This window comes from Schistocerca americana, chromosome 9, assembly GCF_021461395.2.
Source record: "Schistocerca americana isolate TAMUIC-IGC-003095 chromosome 9, iqSchAmer2.1, whole genome shotgun sequence".
NCBI lineage: Eukaryota > Metazoa > Arthropoda > Insecta > Orthoptera > Acrididae > Schistocerca > Schistocerca americana.
Window position 1 is genome coordinate 85,238,221 of NC_060127.1, and position 25,544 is coordinate 85,263,764.

Here is a 25,544-nt window from a genome sequence, read left to right on the forward strand (position 1 = left end):
AGGCAGCAGTTAGTTGACGGTAAATTGAGTTCATGGTTCAGAGCAATTTCAGGGCTAAGTCAAGGCTGCAACCTGTCTCCACTGTTGTTCAAATTATTTATGGATCATATATTGAAAACAATAGACTGGCTGAGTGAGATTAAGATATGTGAACACAAAATAAGCAGTCTCGCATATGCGGGTGACTTAGTTGTGATGGCAGATTTGATTGAAAGTTGGCAAAGTAATAGTTCAGAGCTAGATCAGAAATGTAAGGACTATGATATGAAGATTAGCATCTCCAAAACGAAAGTAATGTCAGTGGGAAAGAGATATAAACGGTTTGAATGCCAAAATAGGAGGAACAAAGTTAGAACAGGTGGACGGTTTCAAGTACTTAGGATGCATATTCTCACAGGATGGCAACATAGTGAAAGAACTGGAAGCGAGGTGTAGCAAAGCTAATGCAGTGAGCGCTCAGCTACGATCTACTCTCTTCTGGAAGAGGGAAGTCAGTACCAAGACTAAGTTATCTGTGCACCGTTCAATCTTTCGACCAACTTTGTTGTATGGGAGCGAAAGCTGGGTGGATTCAGGTTACCTTATCAATAAGGTTGAGGTTAAGGATATGAAAGTAGCTAGGATGATTGCAGGTACTAGTAGATGGGAACAATGGCAGGAGGGTGTCAACAACGAGAAAATCAAAGAAAAACTGGGAATGAACTCTATAGATGTAGCGGTCAGGGTGAACAGGCTTAGATGGTGGGGTCATGTTACACGCATGGGAGAAGCAAGATCACCCAAGAGACTAATGGGTTCAGCAGTTAGAGGGTAGGAGGAGTCGGCGTAGACCAAGGAGAAGGTACCTGGATTCGGTTAAGAATGATTTTGAAGTAATTGGCTTAACATCAGAAGAGGCACCAATGTTAGCACTGAATAGGTGATCATGGAGGAATTTTATAAGGGGGACTATGCTCCAGACTGAACGCTGAAAGGCATAATCAGTCTTAAATGATGATGATGATGGAGTGGCGCCTTACAGTGTCGACATGTAAAATGTTACCATTTCGATACCGTATCTCACTTTGAAGGTATCGTGAATTACGATTCATATCGACAGGAATGTCGACCTCATACACGCGTCGCTAAAATGAGTTCGCTTCAACTTGTGCTCGGCGGAAATCAGTCGATTTGATTGTGGCGACAGACTGGTCTATAGCGCGGTCCGAGGTCTAGGTTAGGTTGAAAGGAAATACTTTGTACAAGACAGACATGTAGCGTAGCCTAATGTTTACGTACGTGCCATATTTCATCGGCAGACCTAAAAGCAAAAAGACGGATGGTTTATATTCAAACTCCCGTCGACAACGGATTCGTCAGAGACGAAAAACAGTCTCGGATTAAGGATGGCCGCGGAAGTAAATCGCCCGTCTCCTGCCAAAAGAACCGTACCACCATTTGTCGTGAGTTATTTTAGAGGAATTAGGGGAAACCTAAATAAAGAATGCCGGACGAGGATTTTAACCGCCGTCCTCCCGAATGCTGGTCCAGAGCGCTGACCACTGCGTCACCCCACTCGGTCGGTGGATTGATTTCAAGCGAATGCCAGTTGTACGGTACTCAAGATAGTTGCTCGTTTGCCGTACAGTTTACTAGCGCCATCTATCGCACGCGCGGAACCCATCTGAGAACAAGGAATTCGTGGATTACGAACACTGCCGACTGACCGAGTCGAATAAGAATTTCATGCGGAAAAAAATATGACTATTGACAAAATGTATTTGCTAGTGTATTTCACTAACGATTTACTCCACTGAGAATTAAGCAATTGGAGGAATTCGAAGACCACCGAGTTTGCATGAAACTTTCAGGAAAGAAGACAGTCGAGTAACCATACTAACTGTCTACGTGTACGTGGACATTATTTTATTTATTTATTGCCAGATTATAGACGTGTTACCTGATGTTTAAAACAGGTCGTTCATCTTACAATTTTCGTTTTTCATCTTTTTACAGTTTTCTTTTCTTTTGTTTTATCTACAACATTTACAAAGAATGATACTTTTCAAAATAACAATAATTTAAGGTTGAAATATAAATAAAATTTTGTTGTTTTTTAAGAAGAATATAAAAGAAGATAGGATAGAGGAGAGATTTGTTAGTACCATCACCGAATGTGAATGACGATGAATACCTCGGAATGGTTTCTTCGAGCCGTTGATCGCCAGTCTCTCTCTCTCTCTCTCTCTCTCTCTCTCTCTCACACACACACACACACACACACACACACACACACACTGAAATGGTTATTAGTAGAGAAATAATGTTGCTTATCCTATTTATTACTAATCCTATGTATTAACTACTGTAGGTGCCCATCCATGTGCAGTGTTTGGTATTTTCTTGGCTACATCGCCAGCACTTTTGCTTACTTACTATCACATCTCAGCTTCCTCCTCCTGTTCATCCTCATTGTCACTATTTTCGCTGTCACTGTGGGTATCGCTGTCCATCCTCTGGAGATTGTTGTTACGTTGCACATGGGCATGTCTGTAAAGTCGTGTCCACATGTACTCTTCATGTGTTGTTTTTGAAATAGTGTTTGTCAGTGCGTTTAATTGTGCTCATTGTTCTTCGTCTCTTATTGCTGTGTATATATCTATGTCTGTATCTGTGTAGTCTAAGTGTACATGGACAGGAGAACAAAACCCGACCGAGGTGCTGCCGTGGTTAGCACACTGGACTCGCATTCGGGAGGACCACGTTTCATACCAACGTCCGGCCACCCGGATTTACGTTTCCCTGAATCACTTCAGGCAAGTTCCGGGGTGATTCCTATGAAAAGGCATGGCCGGTGACCTTCTCCATCCTTCCTAATCCGAACTTCTCCTCTGTCTTTAATGATCTCGTTGTCGACGGGACGTTAAAGACTAGTCCCCAGGAGAACAAAGGGCAAGTATATTGCCTACTGAGACAAATGTCGCGCTACATCCTACTGTATCTCCCCAGCGTTTATTCTCCGTCTGTCACTGCGTGCCGGCCGTTGTGGCCGAACGGTTCTAGGCGCTTCAGTCTGGAACCGCGCGACCGCTGCGGTCGCAGGTTCGAATCCTGCCTCGGGCATGGATGTGTGTGATGTCCTTAGGTTAGTTAGGTTTAAGTAGTTCTAGGGGACTGATGACCATAGATGTTAAGTCCCATAGTACTCAGAGCCATTTGAACCATTTTTTGAAATGGAAATCCCGACATCGTCCGCACTCGGGCATCGAAAAGAATTCAGTGGCGGGAACTGAAAATTTGTGCCGTACCGGGACTCAAACCCGGATTTGCCTCTTCGGCTATTCGAATATACTTCCTGTCCAACCCAAATTCCCAACTTGTGGCACACTATTTACGTGGCGCCCGCGTCCCTGTTGGACGGAAAGCGCTCCTTTGATAATACTGCTGCATAAAGCTCAACGTCGTACATTTTTCAAATTGCTCTCCTCTAAAGTGTATTGTGGTCTGCTTCACTTCTGGTTGATGAATGCCGATGTAATGCCAACGAGAACTGGCCGCACTCTGCCGCTATCTCGCCGCCAGGGCCTGGGACGCGTCTCGTCTGGTACATCAGGGGTTCGGGAGTACCAAAGTGACGTCAGCCTCGAATCTGGCAGTCCACGCACAGCCGGCTGATAGGCGAGCGGTGATAGAAGAAACTAGGAAGTCGCTATATACGTATGATGCTGGGGGCGTCCCTAAGCGATAACCACAGTACCAGACGCTTCCGTAGGAATGACGTCACTGCCACCTACAGTGCAACGGGGGTTAAGGGAGCGACGTTCAATGGTCGTCTCAGCAAAGAAAAAGACGTCTCCGGCATGACGAAGAATTTTATATAAGGGAAGTTCAAAAAGAAACGATCCGGAGGCATAATAACAGAAACCAGGTCCTGTGCTGTTGAGACACTTGTCCCACTGTGACACTAGGCGCAGAATGGCTGTCTTTCAAAATTGCCGGGGCTGCCATGTTAACCACTTCCGCACGTACAGCTAGACGTCGTCGTCCGAGGTGAATATGAAAGGTTATGGCTCTGAGCACTATGGGACTTAACATCTGAGGTCATTAGTCGCCTAGAATTTAGAACTACTTAAACCTAACCAACCTAAGGACATCACACACATCCATACCCGAGGCAGGAGCCGAACCTGCGACCATAGCGGTCGTGCGGTTCCAGACTGAAGCGCCTAGAACCGCTCGGCCACATAGACCGGCTGAAAGGTTATGCTGACGATCATCTTTGACCAAGATGACCCCCTTCTGGTTCACTTCCTGCAGCACGGGACAACAGTAAATCCCCAGCATTACTCGCAAACCTTGACCACCCTTCGCCAAGCAATCAAATGAAAACGACCAGGCAATCTCACCCGTGGGGCCATTCTGCTCCACGATAATGCAAAGCTTCATACGGCCAACACAGTCGCGGCACTCCTGAAGAAATTCAAATGGGAGGTTCTCGACCACACTCCATAGAGTCCGGACCTCTCCCCCTGTCATTACACCATTTTTGGCCCCCTTAAAAAGGCTCTGAGGGGCAAACGATTCCTGCAGTTATTTTTTCTGTGTTCTTGTCTGTTAGCACTGACAATTCTATGTAGAGGGCCATGGACACGGGTTCCCAGGTAGATGCCGTGTTTCTTGACTTCCGCAAGGCGTTTGATACAGTTCCCCACAGTCGTTTAATGAACAAAGTAAGAGCATATGGACTATCAGACCAATTGTGTGACTGGATTGAAGAGTTCCTAGATAACGGAACGCACCATTTCATTCTAAATGGAGATAAGTCTTCCGAAGTAAGAGGTATTTCGGGTGTGCCACAGGGGAGTGTCGTAGGACCGTTGCTGTTCCCAATATATATAAATGACCTTGTGGATAACATCGGAAGTTCACTGAGGATTTTTGCGGATGATGCTGTAGTATATCGAGAGGTTGTAACAATGGGAAATTGTACCGAAATGCAGGAGGATCTGCAACGAATTGACGCATGGTGCAGGGAATGGCAATTGAATCTCAATGTAAACAAGTGTAATGTGCTGCGAATACATAGAAAGAAAGGTCCTTTATCATGTAGCTACAATATAGCACGTCAGCTGTACGTGCGGAACTGGTTAACATCGCAGCCCCAGGTATTTTATCAGAGAGCCATTCACCGCATTGTGTCACAGTGGGACAAGTGTCTCAACAGCCAGGGTCAATACTTCTAACGTACAGGTAACGCTTTCTGTAATTATGCCTCTGGCTCTTTTTTTTTTTTTAATGCCCCTTATATTTTAAGCATCCGCAGCTGTTAAAAGGCAAAACTGTGACAACAATATGGTAATTGTGAGTCCGCCTTGATGCAATACACTTTGTTATTTGTTTACTTATTTATTCCCCAAACTAGTTTCAGCGACAGATATCGCCATAGTCAGTGGGCTCTTAAAATGTAGAACAGGAAGAAAATAGCATAGTTATACAGACACTATAAAAGATTATTACATTTTTGCTGTTCGTTTTTTGAAATATAGTTTTCTGTGGATACTTTCATACTATCTTATTTATTGTACGTTATGGAATGTTTTTAAGAATTGTTGTCGCTGTTCTGGCATATTTTCGGTGCTTTTTCTTTTGCCATTTTTCTCAGCGTATATCATGTCACCTGCAGCTGTTTGAGCGGCTTTTAGTAAGCAAATACTACAAGGTGAACTTACGTATGTCAGCGTTAAACACTTAGAAGAACGGCAACAGGAAAAGCACAGGAAATATGCCGCAAACAGCGGCAAGAATTCTTAAAAACATGCTATGACGCACAATAAATAAGGTAGTATGAAAGTATCCTAAGAAAACTCTATTTCAAAAAACGAACAGTAAAAATGTAATAATGGTTTCTTTGTATAACTACGCTATTTTCTGCATGTTTTACATTTAAAGAACCCACTGTGGCCGGCCGGGGTGGCCGAGCGGTTCTAGGGGCTACAGTCTGGAACCGCGCGACCGCTACGGTCGCAGGTTTGAATCCTGACTCACGCATGGATGTATGTGATGTCCTTAGGTTAGTTATGTTTAAGTAGTTCTAAGTTCTAGGGGACTGATGACCTCAGCTGTTAAGTCCCATAGTGACCATACCATTTGAAACACACTGTCGATGGTGATATTTGTCGCTGAAACTAGTTCGGGGAATAAATGAGTAAACAAACGACAACATGTATTGCATCAAATCAGACTCACAGTTCTTATATTGTTGGTTTCCATGCAAACACGGACCAGATGGAAGAGCTCCAAGATAAAGCTATTACTGACAAAACTGTGGTAAATAAATATAATGAAGCGAGTGTATACTTCATTACATGCAATGACTGACGTAAGAAATATATAGGGAAAACTGATCGGTCATTTCGAAAAGATTTCACTAACACCTTAACTTCAATAATCCCCGATCTGCCTTAACAACGCAGACAGGAGTAACCGTGTAGGGCATCATAAGCCATTCAGAAAATTTAAAAATACTTCATAAAAAAGAAAATAAAGCTATATTCTAAGTGTATTAGAACAAGCAGAAATTTTTAGGTAGAAAAAAGGAATAGCGCAGGTCATTACTCTAGATACCTATACTGACGCGTTTTCCAGAGATCTTCAGTCTTAGTTTATATACATAGGATATTACGATTTGATACCAAACCCATGAAATACAAGCTTCAATTAACACAACGAAATCCAATGTGTTGTCTCCTCAGAATTCGATATGAGCACGAAAGTCGATAGACATCTAAAACGTTCGAAACTTGACGTGTGTACGTCTTAATTATTTTACGGACAGGTATCACCGTGGCCAGCCTTAAGTCTCCACAAAAGGAAGGTGTATCGACTGATTTGAAGAGAGAAAGACAGTTAATGAATAACAAGAAAACAAGAATGTGTTGTTCGAAATAAAATATCGAAGATGGCATTAGTAATAAGACTAGACAGAAAAAATACTTACCCAGTGTCCTCGGTACCTAATTTCCTTCCCCAGAAATTTACCTATGAATTTTGTTTCTCCAAAAATTCACCCAAACACATATTTTCGCCAGAATCGCGACAAAGAAAAAATCAGTCTTGAGTCGCTTGGCATACAGGCGCCCGAACGGCAGCGCTTGGGCATTGTAGAAAATAATCCCGCGAAAGAGCCCGTTCTCAAAGAGGGGACGAACACTAACGTGCGACCAAATATCTAGCAAAGAGAAAAAGTAGGAACAGTGCACAGCTCTTCCCCAATACAAAACTCAGACAATGAAGACTATGTAAATACGTAAAGAGCGAGATGCGAAATACCAAGACATGCGAGTCTTCCAGAAAACAAGCGATTAGTAAAGGGGTACAACAGACTACGTCATACCGTTATCGATTGCAGCAGCCAGTAAAACCACTAACCACTACCAACCGAAATACGATCATACATTTGGCTACGCAAGTCGCAGCATTCTTTAGGTTAAATTTAACATTGATGGCTTTCAAGACACAAAGAAAAAGTGAAGCACATCCTTTTCAAAAAATCAAAGCATCATGTCAAATAGCTCATACGTTTTTTTATCAAGAACTTAAAATGAATAAGGAAAAATTACTACTGTGTTTCGTGTGATTCAGTGTTGGGGCCGCTCCTGTTTGTGTATGCGAGGTAGTCAGAAACAGTCTGAAATGCTTTTAAGGATATTGCAGAGTAGGCTGTGCTGAGAAATAATATTGCTAAGAAGGACATTCGATCCGCTCCGTCGTTTCCGAATTAATTAGCGTTGAAGTTAGCTAATTAGGCCGCTGCGGGCGCAGATTCAAGCGGCCCACCTGAGACGGTGCCGACAAACATGTTATTCGTTCGGTTTCTTGAAGGATCGAACCCGAGCCAAAGGCTGGGCAATCTCTTGCGCCACCATTTACGCTGTGGGAACAATTGACACTTATTGTATCTGACGGGCCTCTTGTATCTATGCCTGCAACGACCTGACTGGTTAAATTGCAGTGCTAATTAACTTGGAAACGGCGAAACGCTTCGAATTTTTTGTTAATAATTATTTCTCAGCACAACCTACCCTACAACACCCTTACAAGCTTTTCAGACTCTTTCTGACCACCCAGTATACAGAAAGTCCCAAAAAATGCCGACAAACTTTAGGGACAGGTTTCTTACACCAAAATAAGAAAAAAGTCCAATAAACAGGGCCTTTAGAATGCGTAGCCGAAGAACTTGTTAAGGAGAAGAGATGTGTTTCGCACTAATGTCATAGCCCTTAAAGCATGCATTTTAAACCCGATGTTTACTGCACATTTTTTTCTTGTTTTGCTCAATACTTCTTCCCCACAAAATATTGAAGATGAACAAATGCCCGTAGCCCTTAAGGTATACATTGTAGAGCCCATCTTTAGTAGACATGTTTTACTTATTTCTGTACAAGGAAACTGTCGCTACTGAAGTTCGTCGGTGTTTCCTTGGGATGTCCTGTGTATCTTCTAGAGTCTCTTTCCCGGCTGTAACATTTAGTCGTCCAGCATGTCCGTCTGTGACGCTTTCTTCTTCTTATTTATGTGCATATCTCAAACCGCAGCTAGCACATGACCGATTGCATTTAGCACAAAATGCAATTCCTCTTCACTTTTGGTTACATCTGCTGTATCATCAGTCAATCGTGTTGTGCTATTTTCCTTCCCTTACTAAACAATAGCAGTTATTCACTTATGCTAAATGAATCTAAAGCTACAAAAATTACAGCACCACAATAAACGCCGAAAGACAACCTCATTTGCATTTTGAACATCTTTCTCCACTCCATATCCACAATACACAGTTGTCTCTCACTATATTTATACATGCCATCCGATTGGCGGCGCTGCAGTGGTGAAGTTGCACAAAAACTGTGGGTGTTTTCTGACTCATTTTCTTAGACTCCCGTATAACTTACCTTTAATAGCAAATAAAACGAAAAAGTTTCTTTAAAGTCATTAACGCCACTACACTGTCTTTTTATTTGCAGTGCTACATTTACACGATCATGGGCTCGGCTTCAAAGTGCCATTATCAAGTGTTTTAATGTCATAATGTAGCTAAGATGGCATTCTGTCGTATTTAAAATACACTATTAGACACATTGTCTAAGGGTCAGTGTGTCTAACAGTGTATTTAAAATATGACAGTGTGCCATCTTAGGCACTATAAACATTAAAACACTTGATAATGGCACTTTGAAGCCGAATTCATGATCGTGTAAATGTAACACTGCAAATAAAAAACAGTCTAATGGCGGTACTGACCATAGAGAAATATATTATGACTGTGACCTCACATTATGAAAAAATTAGTAAAACAAAATAGCACCAAAACCTATCACAGTAAAAATAAGAAGGGACCTCAAAATTTATTGCTCAAGGTGTCATCCTCCATTTGCTTCAATCATTCATCCTTCGGTCAGAAAGTCACCGAAATAATTTTGTGCTGTGAAGACTGCCTCGTAGGATCAGTAACATTATACGAGGACTGTTCGGAAAGTAAGATCAGATCGGTCGCGAAATGGAAGGCATTGTGAAAATCAAAAATGTTTTATTTGCAACAGTTAGCTTCAACTTCGAGCTACTTCTGTAAATAGTCGCCACTCCGACTTAGACATCTGTCGTAGCCTTGTACCAACTTTCAAATCTCCTCATCACAGGAGCCACCTGCTTGTTTATTTCCACCAATTCTCTACGCTGTGCCGAAATGTTGTCTTCATAGGTAGCTGTTCATGTGAGCAGAGGTGAAACTCAAAGAGAGCCAGTTACGGTCTGTATTGTGGGTGATCAAACACTTCCCATGGAAAAAGGTGCAAGGAGCATCTTCATTGTCCTTGCAGAATGCGGCCGAGAACTGTCACGATGAACGAAACGTGTGACAGTTACGTTATGTGGGCTGCATGACATTAGGCAAAATCTCTCAGCAGGCACTCATACTTGGCAAAAGCTTCATCGGATCTTCTCTGTTGTTTCCATTTCGTGCTTACTTTTCGAATAGCCTTCGTAATTCGCACCCTGGTAAGAAAAGTGATACAAGTCGAGAAACAGCAATTTTTAAGAAACTTCCAACCAGATTAAAACTGTGTCCCAGACCGAGACTCGAACTCGGGACCTCTGCCTTTCGCGGACAAGTGCTTACTAGATCAGAGACGAGGTACTGACAGAATTGAAACTTGAGTCGTGCTTGGGTAGCTCAGATGGTAGAGCACTTGCGTGCGAAAGGCAAAGGTCCCGAGTTCGAGTCTGTCCGGCACACAGTTTTAATCTGCCATGAAATTTCATAACTGTGCACACTCCGCTGCAGAGTGAAAAATCTCAATTTTTAGTTTGTCACTGAAAAATACACGTGAAGTACCCAAATGTGCACAACCAATATAATGGGATTCAGTGCCAACAATACATACTTAAAATTTAAGGGAAGCTTGTAACATTTCAGTATAAGTATTACAAAATTAATTCTTTAAGTCAAGTTTTCTCAAGTACTGCATTTTTGAGTTGTGTCACTGTTCATGTCGGGGTGCGATATGTGAAGCTATGAAGGATTCAGTGCTGATATGTTTAGGAGCTCAGAGGAATAATGTTGCAGAACCACGTTTTAATTGTAATTTTATTTGCATATTTTACTGGCGACAGGATGATGCTGAAAATACTATACAAGTTCATTTGCATTTTATTACTGTGATACTTGAGGTAATGAGCTGGGTCCTGCAGCTTAATGAAACACAAGTAGACAGGTGTGGACCAGACAGAAGATGCTGGCTGGCAAGCGTGGCTAGGTCAGAGGGCGCTGCAGTGTGCTGGGACGGGCGAGCTGGTGCCGGCATGTCGCAGCTGGTAGTCGAAGCTGCCCACCACCATCAGCGCGTAGATATTGGCCACTGAAACACAAGGTATTCAGGCCATAAGGTGTCATCAGACAGGCCGACGCAGGTGCGGCGATGAAAAGTGCTGGTTCAGTACATAGCACAATATCCTTTCTGGACCCAATGCAAGACTTGTTCCAGATGATTCAACTATTATTTTAGCCGACCAGTTTTTACAAGTACAGGCCAAAAGAGGGGTTAGTTGTTGTTTGCTAACCGTCCTCTGCAGCTGAGTTCACTAACGCACTCAAGTACAGTAAGCCATTTCCACTCCTGGTGGTCGAATATTTTCACTGCCAATGTTGGCCCAACAAGGGGAGAAGTGGTGATGGCGTAAAGTCCCTGATTACCAGTCTGTGCAAGTGTTCTGCATTAAATTCCAGATCACTGCACAAGTCACTATGGAGTGAACGTGTGACACTCTTCATCCATTCTTTGGACGCTAAGTTTGGCTGCCCCCTTGGTGCTCACGGAGAGGAGTACCTGTGTGCTGGCACTAGGTTTCATCCTCTCCCTTCCCTTCATCCATAAAAACTCAAACCCAACACTACACTGAACTACACTACTCTACTCGTCATTGTCATCAACATGATACAGGTACGCACTTGACACTTCACAACAGGTCGGAGGCAGGCAATGACAAACCACTTCCATTGGAACGCCACGTGGGATTAGCCGAGCGGTCTAAGGTGGTGCAGTCATGGACTGTGAGGCTGGTCCCAGCGGAGGTTCGAGTCCTCCCTCGGGCATGGGTGTGTGTGTTTGTCCTTAGGATAATTTAAGTTAAGTAGTGTGTAATCTTAGGGACTGATGGCCTTAGCAGTTAAGTCCCACAAGATTTCACACACATTTTTTCCATTGGAAATTTGTGAAGAGTGGTTATGCTTCTGCTCCCCAGTGCTCATTTCCTGAGTATTGGACTACTTTGACTTTTGAATGTATTTTAAGCCTCTACCCTCACCATAGACCCTTCCTTCGTCTGATCACCATCATCACCACTACCTGCACCACCACTTCCAACACCCCATCCATAGCCAATTCCACACTATCCTTACCATCACCAGTTCCTTTTACCATCATCATATCTTACCAGAACCAACAGCATCTGCCCATCACTATCGTTGCAAGCTCCTTCTACCACCACTACCACATCTGCTTAGCATCAAATCGCTACCATCACACCACTGTCATCACTGCCACCACCAATTCTCAACGCCACCTCTCACCACCACCACCTCTTACCACGACCTCTTAACGCCAAATCCAGAGCAACCATCACGAACTCCTTCTGCCACCACAATAATTTTCAACGGAACCTCCATACAACCACCATCACCACATACAGACACCCGAGATCCACATCTTACCATCACCAACGTCAACAATTAAAATTACTACCACCACCATTAAGAATAACAACAACAACAACAACTACTACTACTACTAATTCTACCAAGTGACTGACTAGAATTTGTTTATTCACTTTTCTTTTCTTAATACTGCAGTTTGTTGCGACAGGCAAATACTTCACACACAGCATTATAGTTTTTAGTGGCAGAGTACGTCATTTAATGTTGCTTGTATGCTTCAGCTGTTGTGTCCTACAGACCCCTAACATTCATAGTCTTTTACTGGTTGTACTGAAATACGTTAATACTGTGTATATCGACATGCCACTAGTGCCATATTTATTTATGATTGCAGAAGGCCATTTTAACATAGTTACTCGATTGTGTAGCGCAGCAGTACATTAATTCAGTAATAATTGAATATGTGACTTGAACAACTATAATGTGTCCACAGTAGATGTTAATTTCAAATTACTGCAGCTGGCCTTTTCCAAATGATGACGAGATGATGGTCATTCCCAGTTGTTGGGAAAATGTGCAGTATTTGCTTCAAATGATTTGGAAGAAAGCATATCATGGTGCATGGACCTGGTAAAATGCTCGATTTCTCCTTACAAGTCGATCATTTGCCACGGAGCGAGATAGCGTAGTCATTATCGTGGTATACTTCCTTTCAGCCCCATCGACGGGACGAGGTTCTCCTCACTCGGCTTCGGATAGGCCACAGCCCTATGACGCACGGCTTCCTGCTCCGGCGAGAGGACCCTCCAATGTGTAGTGCTTGCATCGTCCAGGTCACTGTGCGCCACGTTCTATTGGATTGCGTTTTATTTTCTGACCAGCGGGTCGCGGCTGACTTGCCAGCGGACCTGCCATCTCTTTTAGGCAACACTCGGACGAATGTGGTTAAAGTTTTAAAGTTCTGTGCCCTGTCAAAGGTTTTTCAAAGATTTTAGGGAGAGGATGTTAATTTGCTCACTGTGTGACAAGCTCGCCCATATTTTATGTAAGTGGCCACAATTTCCTGTGACAGTCTTGTTGCTATGTTTCCCCTTTCCTTAGGTTTTACTTTCTTATGTAGCATTTTCCTTCTTTTCCTGCTTTCTTTGAGTGTGTGCTTTAGTTTTCTTAGGTCTGTCCACATTCGTTCCTGTTAATGTGTGTCAGGGCGCTGATGACCTCGATGTTGAGCGCCCATAAGCCCCAACACACCACCACCACTTTGGACTCGCATTCTGGAGGACTGCGGTTCAAATGCCCATCCGGCCATCTAGAATTTTCGGTGATTTCGCTAAATCGTTGCAGGCAAATACTGGGAAGTTTCCTTCTAAAACGGCACGGCCGATTTCCTTCACTATTATTTGGTAATCTGTGCTTGTGCTCTGTCTAATGACAGCTGCAGTTTGCGTGTCTTGATCACACTTTCATGTTTCAACAACCTTACGCGTTTTGATTTTCCGTCATTTTCAAAGGCCGAGTTGTGTCACTCATCTAAAACCATTCATTAGATACAATGTATCACGTCAACATTCTCGATCACGAGACAATTGCAAATCTCATGATCGGGAATGTTGACGTGATACAATGCATCTAATGAACGGTTTCAGGTAACTGACTTAATGCTGACACTGAAAATGACTGAAAGTCGAAACGCATAAGTTTGTTGAAAAATAAAAGTGTAGTCAAAACATAAGAAAAGTTATTAAAAGCTTAATGACAGCGTTGCCGACAGGACGTTAAATCTAGTCTTTCTTCCTTTAATCATTTACTATCATCACAGTCATTATTTCAAGTACTACTGGTGACATGACATCAATACAGCTTAGTCTTGTTATAATAAAATTGCATTAATTCTGAGCGAGGTCTGACCAATGTGCCTTCGCTTTCCTGTTACATACACACACACACACACACACACACACACACACACACACACAGAGAGAGAGAGAGAGAGAGAGAGAGAGAGAGAGAGAGAGAGAGAGAGAGTGCAAAGAAGAAGAAGCTGTTGAATACGTTTTCAGTTTCCTTCTTTATTGCAGTGTTGAAAGGCTATGCTTTTTAGATGTCCAATTTGTGTATTATGTTGTGGGAGATGTGGCCACGTAGTGAGAAAATCGGATCCCCCTTCCGTACCTCGTTTTCCTAGAACGCTTGCTGCAGCCAATAAGGATCACCAGTGTGGGCTATATACACTTCTTCCCCTGACGGCCTGAGTGGTGCAGAAACAGATTTCGTCCACGCTACTGTGAAGACGAGTATACAAGCTTCCGTTATATATATACAGCTCGGACCATGCCCATTGTGTGTTCTCCAACAGCTGGCCCAAAAGTTCTTCACATCACTTCTTCTTTGTCTTTCGTAACCTCTGATACCATTGGAAACTGCCTGATGAGTCATTCAAATTCTCTCTATCAGGTCGCTATACAGAACTCTAATTTCGTAAATCACCAAGAGAATATTGTTCATTGGCGTGATCTTTGACGAGAATGAAATTTACACTGTTCGGTTTTTCATTTCTTCTACTATATATACCGCATTTCGGAATCATCATCGCATACTGCCTTGCGCCATTTTCTTCAGTGTGTGTCTCATCGCTCTTTGTATTGTTCGTATCGTGTCTCTTATTAATGGCCATACTTTGTAATTATGTTCTTGCAGTATCATAATTCATTCAAAGCAGTAAATTTTCACTGACCAAGCGATGAAAGAACACCTGAGGAAACCTTGCCCGTATAATCTCACTTGTATTCAGGTGGTTAAGGATAATTTACACAGATTTTCATAGTAATATTTTACTCGCCTTTTAATTCTATGAAGTCCATCAGGTTCAGTAAGCCATTAAACAGCAGAGACATAATTTGCAGAAACCTGATAATAAAATTTAAAGCTGAAAAGAAGACTACCACGATAATCAAGAAAACAAAAAGGATTTACAGCATTTGTAGAGTAAACAGTACGTTAAAATTCCAGGGCATCAACAACTCCGTGAAATTCCTTTCTAGAATAAAAATAGTGTGCCACAAGGAAGCCTTGGATTTGGGAATTCTGGCGGCTTACCACTCAAATTTTTCATTTCTGCTAAAATATTGTTGAATACATAATGTTCAATACAGATACACCTTTCTGTACAAAAGTTAAAGAAGTATTGTCACGTGCAAATAGATTTTCTGCGGTGAATGTTGCTGAGTGCATGTGGCGTTTCGTTTTGAATGCTTTCAAATAATGAAATTAACCCGGTCCTGACAAAGTATATGTGCAGGGAGAGCAGCCGTGGGCTAATGTTGTAAGAAAATCTCTCTCTCTTTCGTGTACAAACTAAAACATCTTAATACGACGTCCTGTTCTAAATGTATGCAAAAATTCTCGATTGGTTATCTAATGCTGGGAGAGGGAAGGGAAGTGAGAGCAGACATGTTTATTCTTGAGAATGCAAACTTGTAAGATCAAAATGTTCGCACGACAGTCATAAATCAAATACAGTGTTCATAAGAGAACTCGACCTGTTGTAAGTGAAGTATAAGTGTCACGATTAGCCACAGCGCCGGTTGTTGTCTGTCGTCTACGTCCATACTGTGGTATTTCCTGTCATGTGTAGCGGCACTTGTTTTGTCTAAGGCAAACAAAGCTACGCCCTTTTATGAAGTTAGCATTTCCAGCAACAACTTTTGGCGTGTAAGTCAAAAAGAAGAATGTTTTTCAATTTCTGTATTTTCTTTACTACGCAGTCTGTACAAAGTGACTTTGAGATTAACAAACATAACATTTACCATAATAACCAACAAGTGTTCTCGCTACAGTCTCGAGTCGGTCCTCAGACTGAAACGAGAATCTTTCATCTCAGAAGTAACATTGGAGTAGCTGATGTCATAGCACCGAGAAGACGTTGTGATCGAGAACTGCAGTTTTCAGTCCTCTGATAGCCCAAAACTACGGAAGTAGTATTTGAAAGCTGTAGTCCAGTATACCCTCTGCTTGACCCCACGTGTGACATAATAGTGAGTGTTGTATTGGGTTGTTGGGTGTTGCGATTATTCCTGTACATCACGTTCAGGAATACCCCAAATCATTAAACTCCATACTATGACGTCACATTTCTCGTCCTGGTCCACGTCCACGTCTGCGAGCACGTTCCAAATCAGGATGGCCTTGCACAGGATTGAGCGATCTACTTCTCCCACATTCTCCTCTTGATAGAGTTGTCTGTTTATGAAGTACTGAGCGATTGCGCGAAACGAAATTGTAGCATTCCTTTTTTTCTTAATTGCATCCAGACTTTAAAACATTTTGCATCAAAGCGGTCGTCCCACGGGACATGTTTCTTCTATTCACTAGGAAACGAGCTGGTACGTCAGACGGAACGTAACGTATCCTAATCGCGATTTCACAACGGCAGCTCTCTCTAGGGGAAGTTGTCCGCTGTAAAGTGTTTACGGAAAGGGACGCGCATAAAATTGTTGCGTTAGTTCTATTAAAAACGCACATTATCTCCTGCAGCATTGGCAATCTACCCCTGCTCTACAGGCAACCCGCATTTCAGCAGAGTTACGTGGGCAGTCGGCTTGTTAGGTGACAACACTCGAAGGCTTCCACGTTTCGACGGCCACTAGACGGCAACCCCAGCACGGGCACCGAGCGAGGTGGCGCAGTGGTTAGCACACTGGACTCGCATTCTGGAGGACGACGGTTCAATCCCGTCTCCGGCCATCCTGATTTAGGTTTTCCGTGATTTCCCTAAATCGCCTCAGGCAAATGCCGGGATGGTTCCTTTGACAGGGCACGGCCGATTTCCTTCCCCATCCTTCGCTCACCCGAGCTTGCGCTCCGTCTCTAATGACCTCGTTGTCGACGAGACGTTAAACACTAATCTCCTCCTCCTCCTCCAGCACGGGCAGAGGTAGCTGGCCCCAGGGACTTTCTCCTGACGCAGGCTACGTGACTGGAAATAGGACCGGCTCCGTTCTGGGGCCAGGGTCGTGTTTAGGACAGCGCAAAGGCCGTGAGTGACAGTACACTCTAAGTGGGTTTCTAGAGCCAGGCGCCGTGTATAGTCACCTTTTATCAATCTGGAACTCACTTCGGAGCCGCCAGAACGACGATGACGAGTTTCGTGTGAATACTTCTCCGAGTGGACATGAAAGAATTCTGGACTCTGTTTTCAATAGCGATAAAGAGGACGTGACTACGTCTTCGTCATACTGGAACTTTAATATTGTACTGTCGTTTAGAGACTGTAACTTGAATAGAGTTCTGGGCACTTAAACTTGGGACTGTCCTGTCAGGAATTTAAATTTTTTCTGTCCTACTGCTTTCTGTATTTACTAGTTATTAATCTTTCCCAATATTGTTTGTTTCCTTTGTTGAGGCCTTCTGCCATAGTGTTATATTTATGATAATTCTTTCTTGTCACCAGATCCGAATTTAGTTTTGGACTGACATTTTACTAATCCCTTCTGGAGTGTAATTCGGTACATTGTGCGTGAAGACTTTAGCTGTGAACTGCAGCAGTACCTGTTTGGGATTGAGGTCAGAAGATTCTATTTCGTTTGATAGCTAGTTACGTAGTGACCACAACCGGAAATAACTGTGTCTCAGTTTTTTTCTTTCTTTATGAAGGGTGGAGCCCCTCCACGCCCTCCAGACTTGACCATCTCAAAAAATCTACTGTCGCCTACGTATTTGTTAGTTACTAAGGTCGTTATGTGAGTGGTCGATTGGTCATAAATCGATAGCACTGTCTAAGGGTTTTGGTTGGGTTTGTTTGTGTTTAGTGTGGAATACGGCTTCCCTGATTTGCCAGTTGGCCAGTTAGTTTACAGCTGGCAATGCCCGTTAGCTTTGCTGTGCTGCAGGGGCTCTCCAGTATTTGCCATGATGGTGTGTTGGTGCTACCCATAGGTAGTGTTTTTGGACTGTTGAAGTTCCACCTATGGTTGTTTTCCCTGATGCAATAATTTACTAACAGCCGTATAATTTGTAGAAGTTTATTTTATTTTATGAACTTCTCTGTGCTACCAGTTTCGGGATTACATGGATGCCATCTTCAGGTCCCATTCGTCATAGTCGTAAAATCACTATACACAGAAGGAGCCATATAACTGGATCCGTGAATCAATCGTCCTGCAACAGCTCTTGGTGGCATCGATGTAATGCCGAAACTGGTAGCACATAGAAGTTCATAAAACAAAATAAACTTCTACAAATCATACGGCTGTTGGTAAATTATTGCATCACGAAGTTCATGCCAGCCGTCGTCCCACGATCCATAATGATCAACAAAGATATGGTTGTGTTTGTGGATGTGTCTCAGTGAACTTCAGATTTATTTTATACGAGGACCTTCTTTTTTTAACCGCCTGCGGCGGCTACATTATCTCCCTTGACCATATGCTAGCCTTGTTATGACGTCACAAAACTGGAGTAGCTCTACCGGTTCCGCGTGAGGACCGCATCGTGAGAAATGCGCTTCCGGCGGCTGAGAAACTCACCCAGGTAGACGGCGATGGCGAAGGCCGCCACGATGCCGAAGGCGGACCCGAAGAGGGCGAACACCATGAGGTCGGCCACGACGGCGGCCACGAGCGTCGCCGCCAGCACGATGGCGTCCACCACGATCCACGGGATCATCAGGCACACGCACTCCTGCACATAGCACCGCAGTTTAACCTTATATCAGCAGAAAAGTGGCACTTGCAGCAATAATACTGATTCTCCTCAATGGACGCCAATTTCGGACACACGTACTAACTGTATGCAATGATTGCCAAAACTCCGCTGTCCCCAGATTTGTGTGCGACGCCTGTACAGGGTTTTGTAGCGGTGACTCCCATTGAGCTGAGCACAGATGCTGAGGGTGGATGCACGTGGCACAATACTTTGTATAAATGCTACTCTATTTGGTATGATTTTTTTTTTCACTGAGTGCATTTCTAATATCTTCTGTTTCCTTACTCTTTACGCTTGCGTTTAAGGCTCCGCAGTAAATTGGTAGAGCTATTTTCATAAAGAAAAGCGGAGAAGGAACCGAAACAGGAACTTGGCTCAGTCTACTTCCTACCATTCGGAGTAGATGACTGGATTATAGACAACAAACTCTGCATAAACACTCCACAGGATGCCGCTCAGGGGTATAATCGATACAGAAGAACACCCAGTGTCGCCGGAAAGGATCAGCGAACATTTGGTTTCTAGCAAAAGTTGCTCCACATAACTCGATCTATCATCCTTAAACGTTTAACGCAAAGGCTTGGAAAGACCCTCGTATACAGGCTGTTACAAAAAGGTACGGCCAAACTTTCAGGAAACATTCCTCACACACAAAGAAATAAAAATATGTTATGTGGACATGTGTCCGGAAACGCTTACTTTCCATGTTAGAGCTCATTTTATCACTTCTCCTCAAATCACATTAATCATTGAATGGAAACACACAGCAACAGAACGTACCAGCGTGACTTCAAACACTTTGTTACAGGAAATGTTCAAAATGTCCACCATTAGCGAGGATACATGCATCCACCCTCCGTCGCATGGAATCCCTGATGCGCTGATGCAGCCCTGGAGAATGGCGTATTGTATCACAGCCGTCCACAATACGAGCACGAAGAGTCTCTACATTTGGTACCGGGGTTGCGTAGACAAGAGCTTTCAAATGCCCCCATAAATGAAAGTCAAGAGGGTTGAGGTCAGGAGAGCGTGGAGGCCATGGAATTGGTCCGCCTCCACCAATCCATCCGTCACCGAATCTGTTGTTGAGAAGCATACGAACACTTCAACTGAAATGTGCAGTAGCTCCATCGTGCATGAACCACATGTTGCGTCGTACTTGTAAAGGCACATGTTCTAGCAGCACAGGTAGAGTATCCCGTATGAAATCATGATAACGTGCTCCATTGAGCGTAGGTGGAAGAACATACTGACGAAACTAAAATGAGCTCTAACATGGAAATTAAGCGTTTCCGGACACATGTCCACATAACATCTTTTCTTTATTTGTGTGTGAGGAATGTTTCCTGAAAGTTTGGCCGTACCTTTTTGTAACATCCTGTATAGATGCGCGTAATGAAGCTTTTGGAAAATACTCTAATTACAGCTTAATTATGCATTCAGTAATAATCTAAAAGACATGTAAAATAGGTAACAAATATATAAATTAGAGACGGTGAGTTTAACTGAACACTGTATAATCAAAAACGGCAAAATTTGCTAAATACATTTTATGCCGCGTAATTTGGAATGTGCAATTCGACGATACGAGCCCGTCAAGAATTTACTAGGAACTTGACATTTCTAATTTGACTTTTTTTAAACTAACGTCTGGTTTTTCTGAAATTGAGAATTTTAGATATTCAGAAAAAATGGGACTACAAAATTACAGCACGGAATTTTGGAAAGAATGTCACTTATAAGTTCGGTCACTCTAGAACACGATAATTTCAAATGAAAGTAACTTTCGAAGTAATACGTTTTTGGAAAAGATAAAGTTTTTCTTTCAGAGACAGAATGAGACCTTTCAAAGAATTTATGTTAGTTTTAGAACAAACAATTGAGTATATACGCAGTATACTTATCACGGATATAAAGAAACGAGAAAAAAGAAAAGTTTGTGCAAGGGGAGTATAAGAACAAAAAAAACAAATAAGGTACCTAAATTTGATACTACACCATATAACAATTGACCAACATAACACCGCACGTTCCATCGAAAGACAAAAGGCAAAAGGCCCGTACTTGGCTTTCGCGTCACCGACCCCACTGCCTTTCTCTCTCTCTCTCTCTCTCTCTCTCTCTCTCTCTCTCTCTCACACACACACACACACACACACACACACACACACACACACACAGCACCGGAATTACGCACAGACCAGGTAGTCCTACGCGAATTTCGAACATCTTATATACTGTTTTACGTTTTCCACCGCTCTTTCTACGTCGACATATCAGGCAGCCAGTGTGTGATATCTTGTATCACAGGCTACGTAGCCAAAAATTCTTTGTATTATGCGTTGAGTGGTGGGGGAAGGAATTCGTTATGCAGCTACTTAACATGATTAATTGGAGGGGTATCCCGCCGTCTTCAAGATATTGTACGTTTAGTTTTCTTTGGCCAAATTTCTACCTTGCTTTTGATAATCTTTTCTTTTGTTCGGTCTGAAAATCATTATGACATAGGGTGAACATTAATAAAGCCGACAAACTGCAGGGACAGATTACTGACTGGAAATGGAGGGGAAAAGACCCTATGAACGTGTGTCCACAAATGCAGCGTTGTAACGGTAGATGGCGACGACGAATGAAAGTTCCTCTGACCAAGTGCCTTGTGTTCGTTGCGTGTTGCAGAATGGTCCGGTATTCACGTCGGGAACAAGCCAAGATGTTGTTTGTGTATCGTCAAGCAGATGGAAATGGTCGAGAGGCAGCACAGTTGCAACAAAACAAGTACACTCACAGGCACCAACCACATCACACAACATTTAGAGTCATTTTCGGGCGTTTGTGTGATCATCGACCTTCCAGACAGACAAACGAGCAGGGAGGGGCTGGTCTGTGCGTGCACCAGATTTGGAGGACGGGGTTCGAAATGATACTGGGATGAACCCTAGTAGAAGCTTAGAAGCTCCAGGCAAGTGACCCGCCAACGTAGTGTAAGCCAAAGTACGATTACGTGTATTCTGCACTACAACGGGTACTATTCATATCACGTGTAACGAGTGCAAGGATTATCAGCTCTGGATTTCCCTTTGTAGGAAGGATTTTGTCGATGGTTTCTGCACCAGACCATCTAAATTATGTGGTTTCTGTCATCAGTCTTCTAAGCAACCTTTACCAGAACTGGCATCATCCGTCTTGGGTTACAGACACATCACGTGGTCTGAGGAACTTCCATTCATCAGCGTCAATCTACCATGGCAAAGGTGCATTCCTCCATGAGCGAGTCAATAACGCGTTGGTCCACCTCTGTCTCTTATGCAGCACTTATTCGGCTTGGTATCGGTTGATGGAGTTGCTGGATGTCCTTCTGAACTATATCGTACCAAAATACGTCCAATTGGCGTGTTAGACCGTCAAAACACCGAGCTGCCTATAATGCTCCAAACATTTTCGATTGAGGAGAAATCCGGTAACCTTGCTGGTCAAGGTAGGATTTGGCAAGCCAAAATCAAGTAGTAGAAACTCTCGCCATGTGTGGGCGGGCATTATCTTGTTGAAACATAAGCCCAGGATGGTTTTCCATGAAGGGGAACAACGTACCGCTGTGCAACAAGTGTGCCGCGGACGACAATCAAATGAAATGGCACACCAGACCACCACTCTTGGTTGTCAGGTCGTATCGCGGGCGGCACTCCAGATGATATGTCACCGCTGTCTGGGGCGTCTCCAGACACGTCTTCCGCCTGGAATCTGATTGACTGGAGTAGAATTGTTTTCAGTACCGAGTCGCCCTTCGAAATGAGCCCTTATGACCATCACAGACATGTCTGGAGACGCCAAAGACAGTGGCGGTGTACCAACCTGACCGCCACCAGCCACATGGCCCCACAGTCAGGAATGATGGTCTGGGGCGCCATTTATTTTCATAGCAATACCCCTTTGGTTGACATCTGCGGCAGCCCACAGCACGCTGGTACTTCGGCCCAGTTTTGTTACCCATCATGGCAATCCATCCTGGGCTTACATTTGAGCAAGATAATGCCTGCCCACACACCGAGCGTTAGAAACTCTGTATGTGTGGGCAGGCATTATCTTGCTCAAATGTAAGCCCAGGATTGATTGCCATGATGGGTAAAAAAACTGGGCTTGTCTTCGTGCTTGCCAGACTCTAACTTGGGCAGCAACAATTGAGAACATTCGGAGCGTTATGGGCAGGACCCTCCAACCAGATCGGAATTTGGACGATCTAACGCACCAGTGCATGCGGATAATTCCTTCGTGATGTGTCGATTTTTTTGTGTGTTATACTAGTGATAATTAGAGCTTGCAAGAATAATACAGAGACGCCAAGTTAGAGAATTTCAAATGTACCAAAAAGACTTGTACAGGTCTGGACTCTGCCGACTCTGTTCCCTGAGTCCTGCTGTTCTGTTACCACATATCCTTTGGAAGAACCTTCGGTGATCCTCTTAAGAAATCATAGCTACAGAACATCAGCTGGCAATGCAGTTCTGACCGAGCGAAGTGGCGCAGCGGTTAGCACACTGGACTCGCTTTCGGGAGAACGACGGTTCAATCTCGCGTCCGGCCACCTTGATTTAGGTTTTCCGTGATTTTCCTAAATCGCTCCAGGCAAATGCCGGGATGGTTCTCTGAAAGGGCACGGCCGACTTCCTTCCCCGTCCTTCCCTGATCAGATGAGACCGATGACCTCGTTGTCTTATCTCCTCCGTCAAACACCCCAACCCCCAACCCATTGCAATTCTGGGTCGTGCTCAAATAGGCCAATGTTTAAGGAGAATGCTCATGAATAGTGAGAAATCTGAGTTCGACTCCCGCTGAGGCACAAATCCTTGACAGTCATAATCTAATCGCAGTGTGGCTTGGAGTTGCTTACCGTGAGCGCTCCGACCAAAAGGAAGATGGCACACACGCCCTGGATGACACCAATAGCGAGGAAGGCCACGGCTGGGGTGCTGACCGCTGCAACAGAAACCTGCACTGCACTACATGGCTCCCAGCCCATACCGCCATGTCTGCTGTGTTAAACAGTTTATTACACTGATGAAATCTTCTGGGGTTATCAGCCGAATCGTGTCGTCATGCTGTCGCATCGTTGCGACGAGTTTCATATTTATCATCATCATCAGGACAAGTCGCCACCACTCGGCTGGTAATCCAAGAAGACTTTGTCTATGAAATTCTCTGGAAAAATCTGTATTCCACTACAACACATCAATAGCCAAATGCACCAACCTCGGTCAAAAAGCAAGATAACCAAGGTCCCTTGATCACGGTTAAGAGTAAATAGCGTTTAATATGTGTCTCCGGTGCACCGACGTTACCTGACGGTCAGCAAACTGTCGTCAGCCAACACTGTATTTGACTGCGGTTAAATCCATGTATTGCAATGGAAGACGTCCTGTGGACGCAGAGATATTAATACAGATACGAGTTTGCGCCCGGCCGCCTATGTACATAAGTTTGTAGACAATCACTGATGAGTGACGTCATTGTCACTTGCTCTCACATTCGTGAACGAGCAGAACTGTGATTATGCACTACAAGTCTGTGCGTTTAACTTTGGCGAAATGGAACGCGAAAGGACACCACCAAATTTTTCCAAGTACAGGGTGGATATACTTCTCGAATTGGTCAGTGCGATTCCATCAGTTCTTGAAAATAGAGGAACTGACACCTGCAGTACAAATGAAGACGTGTACAGTGTCTTGTTTCTGTCAATATGTTTTAATTCAGTTCGAATACCTATGCCACTTAAATAGTCAACAAATATTAACACATCTGATCGTCATTTTTATGAAAAATGCGCGCCTTGTTATTTCAAACTCCATACTGCATACAGAATCCAGTTCTCGTTGTGAACAAGTATTCTTAATTACCAATCTTTTGCAAGGACTGTTAATCAACATTGTATAGTTAAAAAGCTACAGATTATTTTTTTCCATCTTTGCTTTTTGTGCCTCAAGTAAATGCTCTCATAGAACATGCATTTTGGTTTAAAACTTTAATTCACATGGAATCAAATTCTGGACCCCCACTCAGCGAGCAAGCACGCTACCATAGAGCCACACTGCTTCCCGAAACAAAACCTGTCTCATTTTAGTATCTTGGTTGGATAACTTCAGTCATTTTTCTCGAGACTTCTTAAGAGTTGCATCGAACTGCTTTGGGAGATCAGTTTGGTCATATGTGGAGTCACATTGTAATTCTACTCCCGGTAATTTTGATTCATAAATTAATAAATTTTCTGGGTTTATTTTTTGTATAAGATATGGTATACAATACCTTGAATCTATCTCAGTACATCGACACAGGCAGCCATGTTAAAGACTGTACAATTATAAAACTCTGGTCATCTTGCAAAAAGCGGGCATGAGCCATGGTCAAAATTTAATTGCGGTCTACTCCCTTGTTTAACTTTGATAGAGATTGGTGCACCAGAATTTTGCATTAAACACAGTTACTGTGCGGCTGGTCCCGGCGGAGGTTCAAGTCCTCCGTCGGGCATGAGTGTGTGTATGTGTGTGTGTGTGTGTGTGTGTGTGTGTGTGTGTGTGTGTGTGTGTGTGTGTTTGTCCTTAGGATAATTTAGGTTAAGTAGTGTGTAAACTTAGGGACTGATGACCTTAGCAGTTGAATCCCATAAGAG

The 25,544-nt window shown here is 43.4% G+C and overlaps 1 protein-coding gene across 1 annotated transcript in view; it reads right to left on the reverse strand.

Moving 5' to 3' along the window:
• Positions 1–10,719: 10,719 nt before the first annotated feature.
• Positions 10,720–25,544, reverse strand: part of LOC124551346 — a 39,654-nt gene continuing 24,829 nt past the window's right edge. The window contains exons 4-6 of the mRNA XM_047126377.1: positions 23,772–23,857; positions 18,709–18,862; positions 10,720–10,889 (exon numbers count right to left, since the gene is read on the reverse strand). Of these exons, the coding sequence (XP_046982333.1) occupies positions 10,789–10,889; positions 18,709–18,862; positions 23,772–23,857 (341 nt within the window). The 3' untranslated portion in view covers positions 10,720–10,788. The remainder of the gene's footprint in view (positions 10,890–18,708; positions 18,863–23,771; positions 23,858–25,544) is intronic.